The 18,673-nt window shown below is 33.0% G+C and overlaps 3 protein-coding genes across 8 annotated transcripts in view; 1 reads left to right on the top strand and 2 right to left on the bottom strand.

Annotated features, from left to right (window-relative positions):
- LOC101501248 (uncharacterized) overlaps positions 1 to 5,060 on the top strand; it is a 17,175-nt gene extending 12,115 nt beyond the window's left edge. For 2 of the 3 annotated variants that reach the window (XM_073365102.1, XM_073365101.1), the window contains exons 4-9: positions 200 to 754; positions 1,140 to 1,863; positions 1,947 to 2,110; positions 3,104 to 3,172; positions 3,700 to 3,831; positions 4,078 to 5,060. In XM_073365102.1, coding sequence (XP_073221203.1) covers positions 200 to 754; positions 1,140 to 1,863; positions 1,947 to 2,110; positions 3,104 to 3,172; positions 3,700 to 3,831; positions 4,078 to 4,866 — 2,433 coding nt within the window. In that variant the 3' untranslated portion in view covers positions 4,867 to 5,060. The remainder of the gene's footprint in view (positions 1 to 199; positions 755 to 1,139; positions 1,864 to 1,946; positions 2,111 to 3,103; positions 3,173 to 3,699; positions 3,832 to 4,077) is intronic. The other variant, XM_004491506.4, reaches the window with a different exon arrangement.
- A 730-nt stretch (positions 5,061 to 5,790) lies between these two features.
- On the bottom strand, positions 5,791 to 13,890 carry LOC101502198 (uncharacterized). Of its 3 annotated transcripts, none has more exons than XM_073365161.1 (9): positions 13,765 to 13,890; positions 10,077 to 13,149; positions 9,589 to 9,910; positions 8,569 to 9,182; positions 7,416 to 8,151; positions 7,148 to 7,335; positions 6,926 to 7,045; positions 6,587 to 6,839; positions 5,791 to 6,459 (listed from the first exon to the last, which is right to left on the bottom strand). In XM_073365161.1, exons 2-9 carry the CDS (start codon positions 13,119 to 13,121, stop codon positions 6,017 to 6,019), a joined length of 5,721 nt encoding a protein of 1,906 aa, XP_073221262.1. In that variant the 5' UTR covers positions 13,122 to 13,149; positions 13,765 to 13,890; the 3' UTR covers positions 5,791 to 6,016. The 3 variants fall into 3 exon arrangements, with proteins under 3 accessions (XP_073221262.1, XP_073221263.1, XP_073221261.1); XM_073365162.1 differs by having other exon boundaries at positions 6,926 to 7,042; positions 10,077 to 13,182; positions 13,765 to 13,886; XM_073365160.1 differs by having other exon boundaries at positions 10,077 to 13,182; positions 13,765 to 13,886.
- A 2,400-nt stretch (positions 13,891 to 16,290) lies between these two features.
- LOC101502937 (uncharacterized) lies at positions 16,291 to 18,407 on the bottom strand. Of its 2 annotated transcripts, none has more exons than XM_004491512.4 (3): positions 18,285 to 18,407; positions 17,953 to 18,173; positions 16,291 to 16,866 (listed from the first exon to the last, which is right to left on the bottom strand). In XM_004491512.4, exons 2-3 carry the CDS (start codon positions 18,118 to 18,120, stop codon positions 16,636 to 16,638), a joined length of 399 nt encoding a protein of 132 aa, XP_004491569.1. In that variant the 5' UTR covers positions 18,121 to 18,173; positions 18,285 to 18,407; the 3' UTR covers positions 16,291 to 16,635. The 2 variants fall into 2 exon arrangements, with proteins under 2 accessions (XP_004491569.1, XP_027187401.1); XM_027331600.2 differs by having other exon boundaries at positions 18,268 to 18,295.
- Positions 18,408 to 18,673: the final 266 nt, after the last annotated feature.

Genomic DNA, 18,673 nt, shown 5'->3' on the forward strand with positions numbered 1-18,673 from the left:
GGGATTTTATAAATTTGGGAATGTTGAAGTTACAGAGGATACTCTGTCGAAATTTCGAGGAAAAGTATATATATATATATATATATTTGAAATGGTTATAGAACGATTTAGTGTTTAATTGTTAAGTTAGTTGGTAGGCTTGCCAGGCTAGGAGTATAGCTTGCGCGCCGGTCACGACATTTAAATTTCGGGTCGTGACATAATATCATGTCCGATGCTGGGTTCATTGTTTACAGCATCTACTGCTAAAACCTTGACTTCACTGGAAGAATTGACAATACATGATTGCCATGGTTTAAAGCAATTACTGACTTATGGAAGAGCTCAGAAAAATACAAGGGGAGAAATAGATCAGGATGATCATGACTTTCAGAGTTGTACGACAATGTTCCAAAGTTTGAAAAAGATTAGTATTATGAGATGTCATTTGCTGAAGTATATATTACCCGTTTCATTTGCGAGAGGACTGGTGAAATTGGAAGCTATAGAAATCACAGAGACTCCCGAGCTGAGATATGTATTTGGTCAAAACAGTCATGCTTCCCATCAATATCTAAACAAGTTCCAAATTGAGCTTCCTGTTTTGGAAAAAGTTGCACTCTATGATATACCAAATATGATTGCCATTTATCCAGAAAACTATCATGCAACATGCTCATCTTGGCAACTTCTTGTCATGAACGATGTTGGTCTATCAATGAATAATTTGATGGTTGATTTTGGAGCCACAGACTCAGATCTTAGTTCTAAAACAGTACAGCTCTCTGTCTCATTGTCTTTCTCATTACATACATTTATTTCTCTGTCTCCTTTATATTGATGGGGATGCACTTTGGAGGATAAAGTGCAATATCTATAATTGCAGATTCAAAATCAAATGGTGTAAATAACTTGATAAAATACATGCACACACGTGTATAATAAATCATGAGATTTTGAACGTTGATTTTCCTATCAAAGGTTTTAAAGCAATCCTTTCTTACATGCATGCCACTTTAGAAATATACCTATTTTCGTATCGTTTTTACCTGTTCTATTGTTGTCTTTAATATCCACCAAACACAAAATAGAATCAATATATTCTGTTTTATATTGTTCCAACATGTCTATCAGACTTAATGGTTACTATACTTTTACAGGATGAATGGGAAACAATTATGAGTATTGAGAAGAAGTTAGTATCTGTTATTATTGAGAATGGATCCAAAATTGAAGGCGTTTTTCAAATCAATGGATTCCCAATCAATGGACAACAAGTGGTGTCCTGGTTAGAAGACCTTAAATTGGTCAATTTGGCAGAGCTAATGTACATATGGATGGGTACTAAACATTTTGCAAGCCTTCAGCATCTTCAGAAAATACACATCTGCAATTGTCCAAAACTAAAGTCTATCTTCTCCATCTCTGTCTTGAGAGTCCTACCCCTGTTGAAGATTCTTGTGGTAGAACAGTGTGAGGAATTAGAGCAAATCATTGAAGATGATGAAGAAAATGAAAATGTCCTGAATTCTAAAGTGTGCTTCTCACAGCTAAAGTTTCTTCTTGTCACACACTGCAACAAATTGAAGCATTTGTTTTATATCCCCACATCCCATGAGTTTCCAGAACTGGAGTATCTGTCTCTCAATCAAAATTCTAGTCTAGTTCAAGTGTTTAAAGTTGGTCCTGGTGTGAGTGAAGGTAGAATGGAAGCTTTGCTTCCAAAACTCAAACATATAATGCTAATGCAGCTGCCAAACCTCAATAATATGTGTCAAGGGGTTGAGTTTCACACTCTGACCAATCTTTTGGTACACAATTGCCCAAAAATCTCACTAACTTCAGCGACTACTGTTGAGGACATGCTAAAAATCTATCATCGTGGTACGCTATATACTATTCCCTCTGTTTCATTTTATCTGTATTAAATTTGGTCTTCTCAAAGTTTATAAATCTGTTATTTTTAGACAAGGAATTTGGTTTCTATCTCTGTCCACACTTACACGACATAAGTTGTACAACAACAAATGGCCAAGAGTTCATTACATCAAAGAACAAAAACAAAGGGATACAAGATTTACAATCAAAGGAGCAGAAACTGTCATCCATTCCTTTACCAAACTTGACAGAGGTACAATATTATTTTATTTTATTTTTTCTTCATTTACAAAACCAGACATATTAGATGGAGAACGGTTGAGGCAAGCAACTAGACATGGTTAAGGTTGTTTATTATTGAACTTAACGTAACTAACAAATTCAGAACTGGTTGAAATGCCATTTCCTAGTCATTTTGCCACACAAGGTAGTTGTGGAAGTATAGGAGTAAAAAAGAATTTGTAAATGGAACATTTTTGCTTAGATATTCATCTGCCTAAAACATGCACAAATGTGAATTTGCTATAACTAGGGCTGTTCATGGTTGGTTTTTTTAAAAAACCAAACCATATCCATTTTAAAACCAATATATGGATTTAGATTTATAACCAAATCCATTATTTGGTTTAAAATCGGTTATAAAACCAATTGTAAAATTGGTTATGGTTAAATAATCGGTTTATAATTAAGCAACTGGTTTTGAAAATTTTAATTTTAAAATCGATTTTTTTTCAAAATCGGTTAAAATTTGATTATTTTTAAAAAAAATATTTATTCATAGTTTAAAAATCGGTTATTTAAAAAAATCGATTTTTTCGATAAATTTTTTTAAAAAAATTCTCACCAAATTTTTCGAGAAAAAATTCGATTTAAAATTTTTTTGAGAAAAAAAAAAGTTTTTTTTATTTATTTTTTTCCGATAATTTTTCGAAAAAAAAAAATTCAAATTTTTTTCAAGACATAAAATCTCAAAATTAACAAAATATTGGTAGTGGATAAAAACCGGTTAAAAACCAAATCTAAATATAAAATATAAATGGTTATCCAACCGGTTTTAAATAAACCGGATTATAACCATATGATTTTAACCGGATATTTAAAATGGATTTAGATCCGGTTTTGGATTTGGGCCTCATAACCGGATTTTTTGCACAGCCCTAGCTATAACCCTTTTCTCAGTTTTGGAGGAAACAAATGTATTATTATTATTATTATTGTTTATAAATGTGTTCATTACTTTGTGTAGGAGTTGGTTAAAGGACAATCCACGGATGAACCATGTTTGATGAGCCAACAAAATCCACTTGAAGAATCTGTAAGTATTGTTGAAAGTCCTCAAACAATGTAATACCAGCTAAGCATATATACTGTAAAGAATTTAACAGTAAAAGAATAGTTTACATAGAAACAAGAGACCAAGAACGCTGGAAAAAATTCACCATTCTCTTTTTCTCTCTTTTTGTAGCTAAAACAATAATCTTTTATCAACAGAAAGAAAGGTAACAACACCAGCAAAAAAAAATTATTACTGATAAGAATAACACAAGTTATCGTAAATTAATAAGCTTACCCTCATTACATTAATAGCATTACAGAACATCTTAGAAATAGACTTTTTTCAAGTCTACAGCTTGTTTTCTTTTATGTGCTACATAGTGTCTCAAATAAATAGAAGGCCTTAGCATTCAAGGAGGTTCTATATTTGAGAAAACTGTAATAGCAATTTTCTTCAGTGATTAAGAAAGGAGAAACTCATCCTCTGGACCATTACACATTCCTTTTAAAAATGCATCCCACTGATACTGCAAAGTTACAACTTACAAATCTTTTGTTCTTGTGCAGAGAGTTAAGATGATTACTGAAGAGGGAACCGCATCAAAGAATGTGGAGATGGTAGCTTCGCCAATTCATTCCGATTCTGATAGCTCACAGTCAGACCCATTAGTTACATCTCAACGTAGACCACATCCACATGTAAGTTTCCTGTATGCAAATGACCTTCCCAACAAAACAGTGCTAACTTGCTTTGGATTTATTATTTGCCACAGAAGTAGGATCAAGAAACTGAAGTACTAAATATTGGAACATAGAGTATAACTTTCACAATTTTGTTACTATCACAGTGATCACACTCATATTTTAACTTACACTTCCATTCAAAGTTGCAACAAAAACTGTTGTGGCTAACTGGTAATGCCTTTTCTGTTTTTATTCTTCCAGTGTGAAATCAGCTTCAGCCAAACTGAGACTTACACTAATGAAGAAAACAAAGACCATCCTATAAATACAGTAGACTTGGGGGCCAGTGATCTCATCAGTTTATTTCAACCTGTCGAAGAAGATGATGAAGGCCAAATAACCACACCTTGTGTTTCTGAAGTGACTGAACAACATCATTCAACCAAAGATAACTTAGTTGTGAAGGCACTTTCTGACCTGGAAGAGTGTTTGAAAATGCCTCTGAAGGACATAGCTAGCTCAGAGGCTAACAGCCTTCGCCTTCTAACAGCTCTTAACTTCTTGTCCCACCTTTCTTTAAAAGATGCAGCTCTATCAGATGGACTCCAAGCTATAATAGACACTATGCACAGAGAATTCCCAAGCATCCTATGCTCCTTCAAACAAGGATTTACCATAGACAAATTTGTTGTGATTGAAGCTCATCATGATGAGGCAGCCATTAGTCTTGCTTCCAAAATTTCCAAAGCAGATAGTTTTTTGGATGAAGCTCAACAGAGGGAAGCAACTTTGAAGGAACATATCATTCAATTGAAGAAAGAAATAAAAAATCTTGAGGCTGAACTATCTTATCTTGATGAGAAAAAGGACAAATGCATTCAAGAAACTATAGGGTACAAAATGGAGTTGGAGAATGTGAGGAAAGACAAGTATCAAATTGTGGAAGATCAGATAAAAGCTCGGCAAGAAATATTTGAAGTCGATTATAAATGGTCTGCTTTAAGTAGTCAGTTTCGGTACAACTACATTGTTGAAAGAAATCCTTCTTGAGGACTTTTCTTATTTATTGCTTTTTAACTGACCAAAATTTGTTACGCTATAGAAGCTAAATGAATGTCATTTGTTTCAATAAATTGGAAAAATTCAATATCCTAAAAGTAATAGATACACTATAAGATAAGGTAAAATTTACAATATTGTTTAAAATAAAAATAAAATTTCGTAATTCCAGTGTCATGATTTTATATTATGTTTATATCAACTATTAGATTTTGCATCAAGTGTATCTCATAATGGCGAGGCTGGAAGGATATGCATTGCAGTTGAAAACAGCAAGAAGGTCAAAACTCTTGGATAGGTGCCAGGAGTAACCAACCAATTTGCATTAATGATGAATATAGAAACATAAGCAACACAATCAGGAATAACAAATTTAACTCTACCAACCATATGGCCCAATTCAGATTCCTCATTAGTGACACAAATTATACTATAGTCTACCATTATTCTTCTCATTTTGCACAAAACAACTGAGAATGCAAAAGTTACAAAGTGTAACTTCAAAATAAAAGTGCTTTCAAGTTTTTATCTACCACCGAAACAAACATATTTGTTCAATGACTTGAGTTTGTGATAAATCAAGAATGCATAGAGGAACTTGAAACCAAATTGAACTTAAGAGGATTGGCCTCCCATAATTTCAACTAAACATCAAATTATTGTCTAGTTCTTATTCTTGTTTAACATCGAATTAGTTTTAGAAGGTTTGTGTAGTTTGATTTTATTCTTCCTAAAATTTTATTCACGGTTGCTAAATAATTATTTGCACGGTTTATGTATGCATATTTCTCTTATCATCTGCTGAAAATCGATATTTCAAACAAAGTATCAACATTAACCACAAATGATAATATCAAACCTATAAAGAGCAAATATCAAACCTATAAAGAGCAAATAGAATGACCAAGAAAACTATGAAGTATAAAAAAGGAATTATTATGCATGAAGGATTTGATCTACCAGCTGCCATGCAGTTTGCACACGTTTCGTGAAAATGCCTGTCGCACAATTAAGCATTTTCCTTCCTATATCTTCATATTATATTCTAACTAACCTATGTTGTGTTGGTCTTTTCTTATTTTTTATAATATTTAGATGAAAATCTACACAACCATAGGCTAGAGGGAGTAGAACTTCCAAATCACAAAAAATCAAAACATTTCTTCTGGGCAGCAACAAAGTCATTAAGATTGTTAACTTCACTCTTTATCTCATCAAGTTCCTGAGTTAACTGGTTATGTCTCTTAAGAAGCTCCTCGAGTCGTGCCAGTGCACGTTCCACCTCAGGAACCCTGACTATAACACGTTGACGCATTCCATCAACCCATGACTTGTCAAATCCAAGTTGAACAGCTTCATCACATAGTCGATGAAAGTCCTTTTCTTGCTGAGGAGTAATACTAACAGAGCTTTCATTCCGAAGGAACAACAACATATCCGCCAAAGTTTTCAACATCCAACCTTGAAAACGCTTGCTAAACTTGTCATAAACTTTCCTAAGATGGGGATAGATTGCTATTGCCTCTACAACCAGAGCAACTTGTGCATCATCCATATCATCAAAGTCCTTATATGCCCTCAACTCTGCAATGGTCAAATAATTGCTACTATAAGTATCTGCATAATCTGCTAAAAGTTGAAGGAGTTCTAGGATGAGGTATATACATATATAGGATGGATCATAAAAGAGATACAAGAAAAGAATGCTAACCTGGAGGAATCTCAATGTTGTCAATAGAAACAACACTTGTTCCACTTTCTTTATCCATTGAGTTTGACCCTTCTTGAATACTTTCATTAACATGGGAATGTTGTGCAAACATGTCCCTGCCATTAGGCTTGGAGTGAGTTAAAATCAGACCACCAAAGCCATTAACTTCTGTAGGAACTGATAAAGTTGATTTTGTAGTTTCCTCTAATGTAGATCCCTCTTGAACACTTTCCTTTGCCATGTCCTCAACACTCTGCACATCACAAAAGGCAGAATACATTTTAGTTGTTTTTCAAGTTATGGCTTTGAAAGGACCAGTTTTGTTATAACATATTGTACGTCGCTAATTGGTATAATAGATATTTGTGCAACTTCAGCTGTTACTATTGTTTCTCCAAGCTCTTGCCGTTGATCCTGAAAACTTGGTTCATTGGTTGATTGTTGATCCACCACCAACTTCTATTTGAAATGTTGAATGAGCATGTAAAGCATTAGTATTGCTATATATGGAAGTAGTTTATGAAGCAACATACTTGCAATTATTTAAATAAATAAACTTACTTTTTTGTTGTATTCATAATCATCTTGTGACCCAGTTAAATTATGCAGTACAATTTGACTAGAAGCATTGGCTTGAAAAGAAGGTAACTCACTTCCAGATTCTGTTTGATCTTTTTCAGCACTCTCTTTGTTTATAATATCGCGTATGTAGAGTAAGTCACAACGGACAAAGAAATCAATTTCCCTATCTGAAATAACAAATTCTAAGAGTTATGAACTTGATGAGAAGGCCAAACCATCAAGGCATAAATTAATATATAGTGTGTACCATGATTATAACTCTGCAACATGTCCTCAATGGTAGTAGTTGAAGTTAATGAGAGTTTTGGACAGTTGTGCACAAAAAGATTTGTCAGAGTCTTAATCTCAATCCTTTGAGAGATGTTATTCAGGTTGGGAAGTTGCATCAATATTACATGTTTAAGCTCTGGAAGAAAAACCTCTACATTCCTTTCTCTCATACCTTGTTCACATTCAAATACTTCCTCCAAATTACGATCTTGATTTATGATCAAATACTCCAGTTCTGGAAACTCGTGTGATGCCGAGAGATTGAACAGACGCTTTAAGTTATTGCACTGTGTGACAAGAAGCAACTTTAGTTTAGAGAAGCATACTTTTGGAGCTGTTGCAGTGTTTGATGTATTTTCAAGCTCTTCACTGTCTTCAATGATTTCCTCCAATCCCTCACACTGCAGTATTACTAGGATCTTCAGTTGAGGTAAGCTTCTAGAGACAGCGGACGAGAAGATGGCTTTCAGTTTTTGACAACCCCAAATGTATAGAAATTTAAGATTTTGGAGAGTCACAAAATGTTTGGCACCCTTCCATATATAGGTCAGCTCTGGTAAATTTACCAAGTTCAGGTCTATTAACCATGAAGTTGCTTGCCGTCTGTTCATAGGATGCTCATCCTGATGAAAAATGCCTTTTATTTTGGAGCTGTTCCAAATAGCAACAGATCCCAACACTTGCACGTTTGTCGTGCCCGCTTCCACTATATCCTACAAACGCATATTACTCATCAACTCTGATCATGAAGCTAAAAAGAATGGAATAAAGCTCAAGTACTTGTAGCACATTTTGACATAAAACCTTAAAATTTTGGTTACATGGATTTTCATCTATATAGTCTTTTCTATTTACAAGGTGAGGAATTGTGATGCATATTTAGCAAAAATGACATAAATACAAACTTGTCAATTAAATTTATATTATGACATAACGTGTCCAACATCCATGTGTGTGGAGCTAGAGGGGATGAGAAATTAAAATCTTTGGATGATGCTAAGGTAGTGAAGCTTCCTTGTCCTTTTTCTCTTAGTTTTGGCTCATTAACAACATTAGTATAATAACAAAAACAAAGGTAAGCAACCAAGAAGAGAATGATAATGTGATAAGGGAGGTATAGAGAACTATACCAATATAGAAGTATGGCCCAAATAAGAAGATGTTGGATGAACCATCAGATTATTAACAGACAAAGTGGACAGTCCAACATCTTCCATGACAATCCTTTGCAAAGATGAGCATTTCATATAGTAACTTTCCGGGAAAATGTTGATCATATTTGGCATACTGAAGAGTTCAACTTTTTCCAAAACAGGAAGCTCAATTTGGATCTTGTTTTGGTATTGATGAGAAGAATGAACATCAGCAATGTCATGAATGCTGTGACCAAATACATACATCAAACCATGTGTCTGCCGTATTTCAATATCCTTAAGCTTCACTAAGCCTTGAGCATATGATACATGGAATAAGTATTCCAACAAGTTGCAATTAACAACAGTAATACTTTCCAATTTTGGGAACGTTGCAACATAACTCTGTGAAACATGATCTTCGCAGATTATTTCCTCTTTATGTTCATGCGCTTCACCATAAGTTACTAAATATCTCAACTCATGGCATTCCTCTATCGTCAATTCTTCCAATGAAATCAAGTGTGTAGCAGTGGATGGCGAAAACAATGTTCTTAACATCGAACAAGATCTTAGTATAATCCTTTTAAGAATGCACAGGTTGAATGACCCTGAAAGACATTCAGAAATTAAAATTCATGCACACATGACTTAGAACTTAGAAACTTACTGAGTCCTGGTATTGTTGAGTAAAATTTTCATTAATTTATAACCCTGCAACTAACAATTTGTGTTCATGTTACAAATTAATCTCCTATGTCATATCAAAATTCTTAAACCTATTTTGCTAATCAAACTTTTTTTATAAATAGAGTTTAAGATCAGTGATTAAAAATAAAGTTTAGTTTTAGAATTGGTTTGACATTAGAAAAAATCCTTTAGTAATACTTCACCAAATAATAACTCGCCATGCTATGTTTTATCTAAGGATACAACACACCCCCAAACAGCATAATATGTATACTAACTCTCTCAAACAATGAAACAAGTTTATGAAATTCAAAGTGAAATGCACACCTGAGTTGTAATTCACAAGGGATGCTGATGGGATAGAAGTTAAACCTTCCAACCGATTGGATTCCAAATGAAGATTCAAAAAATTTAGATACTTCTCACCTTGCAGCTGAAGTTGTACTTGGTTTCCACTTACCTCTATTTCTTCAAGATTTTGGAGGTTCATGGATTGTATAAGACCACTACAAGTATAACTTAGCTTTTGTAAACATATTCTCAATGGATCTTGCTCTTCGTAAATGGATGGTCCTGCCAAAAGAAATCTGCCTACTAACTCATGCTTCTCGACTGCCCGAACTTCTTTTAGACTCCACTCCTTTTTTATCTGTCATTTCCAATAGTTGAAATAAAAAAATTAAAAACAAGTTACCAAGTATCTTCAAAATATTTTTATGATATCACTTAGTTAATCTTTTCTTAAAACACCACATCAGGCGAAAAGGAAATCTATAATGATATATAAGTAAAAACTTAAAAAGGAGTTGTACTACCTCAGTGATGTTGTGATCACATTGTTTTCCCTTCACATCAACCATGTAAGCATTGATAGACATGATGGCAACCTCTGGACAACTCTGCAAAGTAAACTGACGAAGAGATGGCAATGCTAGATGGAAATTATTTGGGCACATGCTGATCAAATTTGGCATGTTAGATAGAGTAAGCTTTTCCAAAGCAGGAAGGTTGATCTTCATTTCCTTGTGACTTTGATTGTCATGTTTGGAATTGGATTGACCAAATACATACATCAACTTAGGAGTAAATTTTATTTCAAGACACTCTAATTGTAGGAGGCCATGAGCACAAGTTACTGGGATTATGTATTCTAGCTCCTTGCATCTTCTAACAATTAGTTGTTTTAATTTTGAGAAAACCAACCTGTCATCATTTTTGCTTATCTCCTCTTTGTTATCATCTGCTAGTATATGCTTCAACGCATGACAATAGAATATTTCTAATCTTTCCAACTGTACAAGACTCTGAGCAACTGCATGTGTGACGAGAGATGTTAGCTTTGTACATTCATACAATTCCAAGACCTTAAGACTGCACAAGTTCAGCTTCCAGACAAATAAGGTGCCATGCAGTTGTGGACATTCTTCTATATATAGCTCCTCTAACTTTTCAAAAAGGCCACTGGGAGGATGACCATGGTATAAAGATCTTAAATGTTCCATGCACTTAATTCTTAGCTTACGCAACGCCGAAAAAAGAGTTCCAACCCGACTCAAATGATTGCCAATGTCTACCAAATGCTCTATGTCCTTAGAAGTGCATATCATAAGCTCAATTAGTTCATTCATTCCTCCAACATCTATTTCAAATATGTCAGGGATAATGGTTTTAGCACCTCCTCCTTGAATGTTTGCTATTAGTAGAGCCTCAGTTTTCTTAGCCAATTCCTTAACTGCTGCATTTTTTGTATCAAAGCAACTAAGAAATAAAGTTCTGCGACAATTGAGAAGCCTTTCTTCATATCCTACAAACATGGTTCCTAGATGTATACGATATCTTTGCAATGCCCTTGGGACACTAAACATGCTAAAGAGTTCATAAGTGCTTTCATTGAACGAGTCCCATTCTGATCTACAGTCATCGATGTACAGCTCTTCCAGCTGCAGATGTCCTCCAATCACTTCAAAAGGATTCCTTTCCATGTCGCACTCTGACAAATCTAACAATCTCAAGCTTGACAGTTGTGTAATCAGAACGTTAGGTAGTTCAAGGAATGAACATTTTCGCAATGTCAGACTTTCGAGTTTCTTTGGATCTCCCAAAAATGAGATGTCGCCTAATTCCCAATTCTCAAGAAGTAGACAGCAAAGATTTTTCAATGATTGGAATTGGAATGAATTTATTAATAGTGGCCTCCTCTCAATGCCTTTATTGACAAGAAACAAAACTCTAAGCCTTTTCATTTCCTTGAAAATTTCATCTGAGACTTCTGAGTAAGTGTTTATGCATAAAAACTCAAGATTGGAACAATCCAATTGATATGGAAATTTCTCACACCATAGATATCTTAGTAATAAAGAGTATTCCACAGTCACATCCTTTTCCAATGCACATTTGATCCCCTTACCTTCCTCTTCAGCAATTAATAGAGCTACTTTGTGAATTAAGTCATGCATTTTGACACATTTTCCTTCACCGGCATCCAACAGCAAAGAAGAGCTTACGAGCTTAGTTTTAGCCGCACACACTTCGTTCCTTGCCCCTTCATGCGAGTGAATTTCTCCAACCAGGCCTAGCCCTACTGCAAGTCTGGTCAAATCTTCCATTGGAATTTCATATTCTTCAGGGAACACGCAACACAGCAAAAAAAGTGACTTGGCTTCTTTCATGTCCAAATTATCATAACTTAGCTGCAGACACTTGTAAGGATTTTGCAAACCTTTTTCAATATTCAATGGTTTTGAGTTTTCCAATCTACCCAATGCAACCTTCCATTCCACTTCAGCCTTGCCTTTCAAAGTGCTAGCCACAGCTGTAATTAAAACAGGTAATCCTTCACACTTGTCGGAGATTCGTCTAGCCAAATGCTTCAAGTTATCAGAGGTGGCTTCAGATATTTGTGCTTGAATTTGGAAAAGACCCCATGCTTCCTCATCAGTTAAAAGTGGTAGTGAAATCATTCTTTGGCAGTCCATCCTAGTACAAACATTCTCCAATCGCGTTGTGACGAGAACCTTGCATCCCTTGTGATTTTTCCAAGAGGGAACCCCTATGGCCACAAAATCAAGCGGCTCCCACACATTATCCAAGATCAGAAGAATATTTTCTTCTTGAATTAATCTTTTGTGCAAGCGTTGTGCTCTTTGCATTTCTGTTTTTCCTTCCAACGCACACTCTAGCCAGAATGCAATATCTTCTTGGATCTTTTGAATTTCAACTGTACTAGACACAACAACAAAAATCACTTCTTCAAAAACATTCTCTTCCTTTGCTCTTTTTCCGATATCAATAGCTAATGTGGTTTTTCCACATCCTCCCATACCATACAATCCAATCATGTTAACCTTGTCATTTTTTAGTGCATTCACAAGTTGATCATAAGCATATTTTCTACTGTCAAACTTCAAACATCTTTCCGAACTAAAATATCCTAAGCCAGGAAGTTTAGTAAGTCTTTCAATTTCTGCGTAGTGACTACCTTCTTTATTGTAGATTTTAATCATTCTTTTTCTCTCTGATAACTGTCTGCCCAACTGATATCGCCAAATCCAATTTGGACAACGCCCAAAACAAAAGCTCTTGTTTGTCTTAGCCTTTTTGAGTAACTCCTCAACATTGTCAATGTCATCGTTAGCTTGCTTCAACCAATTTTCAACTAATCCAGCAGTTTTTTTGGTTTGTTTCTTGGCTCGATCAATGCGGTCTTGAACACTATTTCTTGTTTCAACAACTCTATCATTTTCATTTTGAAGCTCTTCAACCAGATTGTTGAAGCAACAAGGATAGCGTAATTCTTTTACTGCTCCGCACACCAAATCTCTTGTAACTGAAGATGCAAGACCACTCAAGAAGTCGCCCATCAATTCACTCCACTAAATGCAATTTAACCTAAAAGATTCGTGTGAGTTTCGTCGCTAAACTCTTTGAAACAAAAACAAAAAAAAGAAGAACAAATCATTAACAGCTACTAACAATAACTCCGATTTTGTGATATGTGAATTAACACAATGATCCTTTTTATCATAATGTTATAAAGTTTGAAATTTTGAACACAAATATAAATAGACTTCATATGTGTTTTCTCTTTCCATTATAGTGATTCATTCCTTCTACTTTGTTTTTCATTAATAATCAAATCCATTTTATGATCTAAATCAATTTCACTTTATTAGTAAAATGTAAAATTACTTTTTTTCATAGCAGCAAGGAGAAATTCTCAAAAATTCATCCAAAGTGTTGTTGATCTTTTGCAATAAATAATTATAAATAGATAAAAAAAAGTTAAATATGAAAATGATCCACCACATGTGATGTTAATAAAAAAAATCTATAAACTTGAGCTAATTCAAAAAAACAAAAATATTCAAACATGGAAGAAAAATGAACCACCCAAACCAAACACCACCACATGAATCTTGAAAAGCAAAAATTGAAGCAAACCCATAATATTCCTCCATTCACAAGACAAATAGCACTCTCTAGTTAAGGTTGTTTTAAATGTACCTTTGCTTATTATATTTGTGACTTCCAACAAAAGCTTAAAGCTTCCTTCCATTCACATTATGAGAGGATGGATTGATTACTAATCATTCATTCGTTTTAGTAAAGTCTTCTTCTGCTATTTATTATTCATTTATTTCTATTACTAGTTACTTTGTTGCATTATTATTTCCAATTGTTACACTAGACGTTGACCATTCGTCAACGGCATAATTTACTCTCTCTCTCTCTCTCCAATTTTTTATCCTTTAATTTTTTTTTTGTCGGTTAGTCTCAAAATTTTAATTCTTCTAAAAATTAAGATGTAATTAGTGATATATTTGCTTTTATATTGTAAGAAACTTATTTTTATTTAATAAGTAAAGAATAAAAAAGTTAAATTAATTTTATTTTATTATTTTTTAATATATATATATATATCCAAATTTAAAATAACCAGAATGATGAATGAAGTAATTTTTAGTAAATAATTTTATTCTCTTAGTTATAGGTCACATTACTTCTTATTCATCGTCGTTGATTTTTTTTTTCTAGTTTTTAAATTTCGTCTTTTATGTTTTCAGACTTAATTGTAGTTTTAGTTCTCATACTTTTATGAATTTACGAAATTGGTCTTCTTATTTTAAAAGACGACAATTTTGGTCTCTTATTCAAAAATTTTAACTAAAAAAATAACGATTTGACATATTTTTAATGACATAACATATAATTATATGATATAGAATTATCTAGATGCATTAGTTATTTATATGTCATTAATTAAATTAAAAATATGAAGAAAAAAAATTGAAGTAGAAATCTAAGTTTTAACAGTGTTTTATTCCAATTTCATAGGTGTTAATTATTCTATGTTGTCGTATCATATGTCACATTATTTAAATCATATCACGTCATATTTTTTAATTAAAAAATAAAAGGAGTAATCAAAATCATCTATTTTTAAAATAAGATGACTAATTTTGTGAATCTATAAAAATAAGAATACTAAAACTACAATTAAACTGTTTTTTATTATTCAATATCGTACTTTTATATTTTTAATGAAACTCAATTTAGCTATTTATTTTTAAAGTGGACTGTCCAGGGAAAGAATCCATGACCACTAATTTCAAGTTATTTCTATAAAAGCTACACTCATCAAAGAGAAAAGTAGAAATTTGAGACAATTGTAAACATGTGTATAGCAATTAAAAGTCAGCACAAAATTTTTGGAATGTGTTGCAGTGGTCCATATAATAACCTCAATTTTAAAATGTGTTGCAGTGGTCTATATAATAACGTCAATTTTAAAATAATAATAATTAGGTCTCTTAAATTTATCTGAAGAAAAATATCTTTTATTTTGCATTGAGAATTAAGGGTTTCTTACACCCTTACCCCTATAATTCATTTCTTTAGTAGATTGCATGTTTATTCACTCATTAACAAAATCTATAACTCGAATTTGAAGAATTGATGTAAGTTCAATTTAGAGATAAACTATAATCTTAAACTACACTTACCCTCACTTATGTCGAGTATGTTTTTATTCACCTTAGATTAATGTTTGGGATAGAGAGTGATTGACTTAAAAATGATAAATGACGAAATTGAACAAATAAATAAAAAATAAATGACAATTTAAAAACAGACAAAAATATTTAATTATGTCTTATGCTAGTCATTGTGTACTTCAATGTATTTATAATTTTGATTGTGACTACATCTCACAATTATAGACCAAAATCAGTATTTATCCTTTAATTTTTTCTTTCCATTTTTGGGACAATAAGTTACCACTTAGCACAATAGTTTTTGTCTCCACGGCCATAGACTTGATAACAAGTTCTAATTCAAATATGAAATTAAAAAATGTTTAAAATTTTAATGTTTTTTAGAACTAAACGGTAATGGTTATTATCATTTTTATGATTGAGATAATAATTTAAATGATATTAATTCGATAAAAATAAGAGAAAATAAATATGTATTTTGTATTCGTCATCAATCAAATCATCTTCTTATCCATAAAAACAAGAAGGATTGTGAACTATTACTTTTAAAGAATATTATCGACCGTCTTTATAATTGCTAATGATTTTTAAGTACTAATTCATGATCGGCAAATGATCTACCCTATAACTTCCCTAAACTTAATATGCTAGAAATATGTAAAACTACTTTTATTCACCTGTGTTTTCTTTGGAAATACACATTTGAAGTGCAGAAAAACACAGATTTTGTTGAAAAGTAAACATCCAGAAGAAAAACAACCGTTTGTTTTTGGATTACTTCTAAGTTCTAATATATATGTGGGGTGAAAACCGGGAAATATGTTTATTAAGAAAGTATATTTGTTTGAATCGAAAATCTATAGGCGTACACTTGCAATATCGCCCCAAAATACACACTTATTACACAATTGATCGCAAATTATCATTTGAACATCAATACCAAGTCAATAATTTGTTTACAAGTTTGGTTTTGGAGGGCCGTAATTAGCTAAACCTGGCCAAATTTTGAAACATGTGTTATGTCTCAAAGAAGATATTTGAACAACTTTGAAACTGAAGGTTCCAAACTTGCCATTCTTATTCTGAAATGACTAGGCAGAGGATATGCCAATACCTAATGCTAACACTGAGAGAAAACAATTGCCAAGGCACCAATACGTAGTGCTAGTAGTAATCTACCAGTTTGCATTAATGAAGAACATAGGAACAGAAGCAACACAATCAGGAAGAACAAATTTAACTCAACCAACCATGTGGCCCAATATTCAGATTCCTCACTATGTGACACTAAAATTATACTAATAGTCTTCCATTATTCTTCCCATTTTGCACAAAACAGCTGGTTCATCCTCCTGAGTCTTGGCTATTGATCGTAAAAGTTTCAAGATCTTGTTGGCTTTTTCTTTGAAGGAATGCTTCTCGTTGTTGTTGTTGTTGTTGTTGTCGTAGTTGTAGTCTGAGCAGTACCTGGTTTGGTGAACCAGGTGGTATAGAGGAACTGTTTATGAGCTCCTACATGGTTGCAAACAAGACGAAGCTTCTGTCTCTCTCTCATCCATCTCAAAACTACTTTCATGTGATTCTTGCTCGTCAAATCTTTCAATCCAACTTCCTGTAAAAACATTCAAGGTGATGATAACTCAAACTGTCAAAAGAAAATCAGAAATCCAAGAGATGCACAAATACACAAATCTGTAACATTCATAAGGATTCTGTCAAAAGTAAACCAAAACATGAGTGCATATATAGATAGCAAGAAAATACTAGTTAGTCTGATTATTTCAATGACTTCAGAAATATGAGAAACAATAAACATCCACTATCCATTCTTGGATAAAGTCACTACCCCTCCACTATACAGAGAAAGTCTCATGAAAAAATCAAATCCAGGAGAAATGAACAAATATAGCTGATCATTTGAAGTATAAATGTCTCTTGCAAGTGAATACTTATTATTCCTTGAAACACGTGGGTGTGTTACTCAAGTTTACAGGGTGATACACAGTAGGTTGTTCTAAAGGACCTTAAATCCTTGCTCCTAGGATCCAAGAGGGGGTTTTGTGGTTTCTAAATTACAAATTACACAACTGACTACCCTACCAGTGTAGTGTTTTTCAAGTTTCTACAAAAAATTGTAATATTTTCTAAACTATAAAATAGTGAACAAATTGTTGAAATATCTCCTTAGACATAAACAACAGATTCCGATATATGTAAATTCTTATGCGTCCTGTTACTTCCAATGTAGTTTGTGCATTTTTTTTCAAACATCCTACTCACTTATCTTCTCCTAAGCATAAAATGTGGAAAGATTCAATTTTGGCCATCCATATGTTAAAAATAAAATTAAAAAAATTACTATTTGGTTAGTCTTAACCTTCCCGTTCCTAGGGACAAGAAACCCTTATAATCCAGAATTCGGTCCTGAAGTAAGTAAAGTCCAACCAAATATTGTTCCATACACGTTCGAACTCGAGCACTACAAATTTACTACTTTAATTACAAATAAAGTTGACTAAAATAACGGAATCAAAGCGGAATTCAAAAATTATATTGGAAAATGAAGAAACATCATGTGTGTGCAATTTATTCATGTTTAAAATCATAATGCAGCGAGAATTTGATTAAATAAAGTAAAACAAAAAGCATAGATTGATTGATTGATAAATTAGAGAGATTTTGAAAAAATGATTGTTACCTTGACACGTTCCCATGTGTTACCAACGGTGATTGGACCATGCTCCTTAACGATATCAAATAGAGCCCTTGTTATTGTTTGTCGCTGTTCCGGCGGCGTTGTAAGCGTTACAGCTCCCATCTTCGGCTTCAGCTTCTTCGCTACATTTCTAATCGCAGTTCCAAACATTTCTAAACCCTAATTTCTCACAACTCTATTTTTTTTCTATGGTATATTCTAGCCTGCAAAAATTAACATTACAACTACTTGATTAATATCAATGAAATTAATGAATTAACACATTTCATTTTTCTTAATAATAATTAGATATCTTACATATATTATGACATTACCTTGATTGAGTTGTGTACTGTATTCGTCTTCTTCACTTCACTCTTTGTCTGTGCAATGATACCAAATTGCATTTCGGGTGGACTGGTGAATGGGCTGGGATGGGCCGGCCCATGTAATTGTATTAGTATCATAGTTATTATTGGATAGGAATTGCTATTTGCACGCAATATGTTAAGGGGGTGGATTTGCATGTGTTGGTATGAAAGGATGGATTAGGAATACTTTTTTTAACTCAATGCAATGTGAAATCTTCGTTTTAAATATCTGTATAATTCTAAAAATATAGTTTTAATACAATTTTAATTCATTTTTCTGTATTATTTTATTACTATATATATTATTTTCAATACAGTATTATATTTTACATTAATAATAATTTAATAAAATA

Source organism: Cicer arietinum, chromosome 2, assembly GCF_000331145.2.
Source record: "Cicer arietinum cultivar CDC Frontier isolate Library 1 chromosome 2, Cicar.CDCFrontier_v2.0, whole genome shotgun sequence".
Taxonomy (NCBI): Eukaryota; Viridiplantae; Streptophyta; class Magnoliopsida; order Fabales; family Fabaceae; genus Cicer; species Cicer arietinum.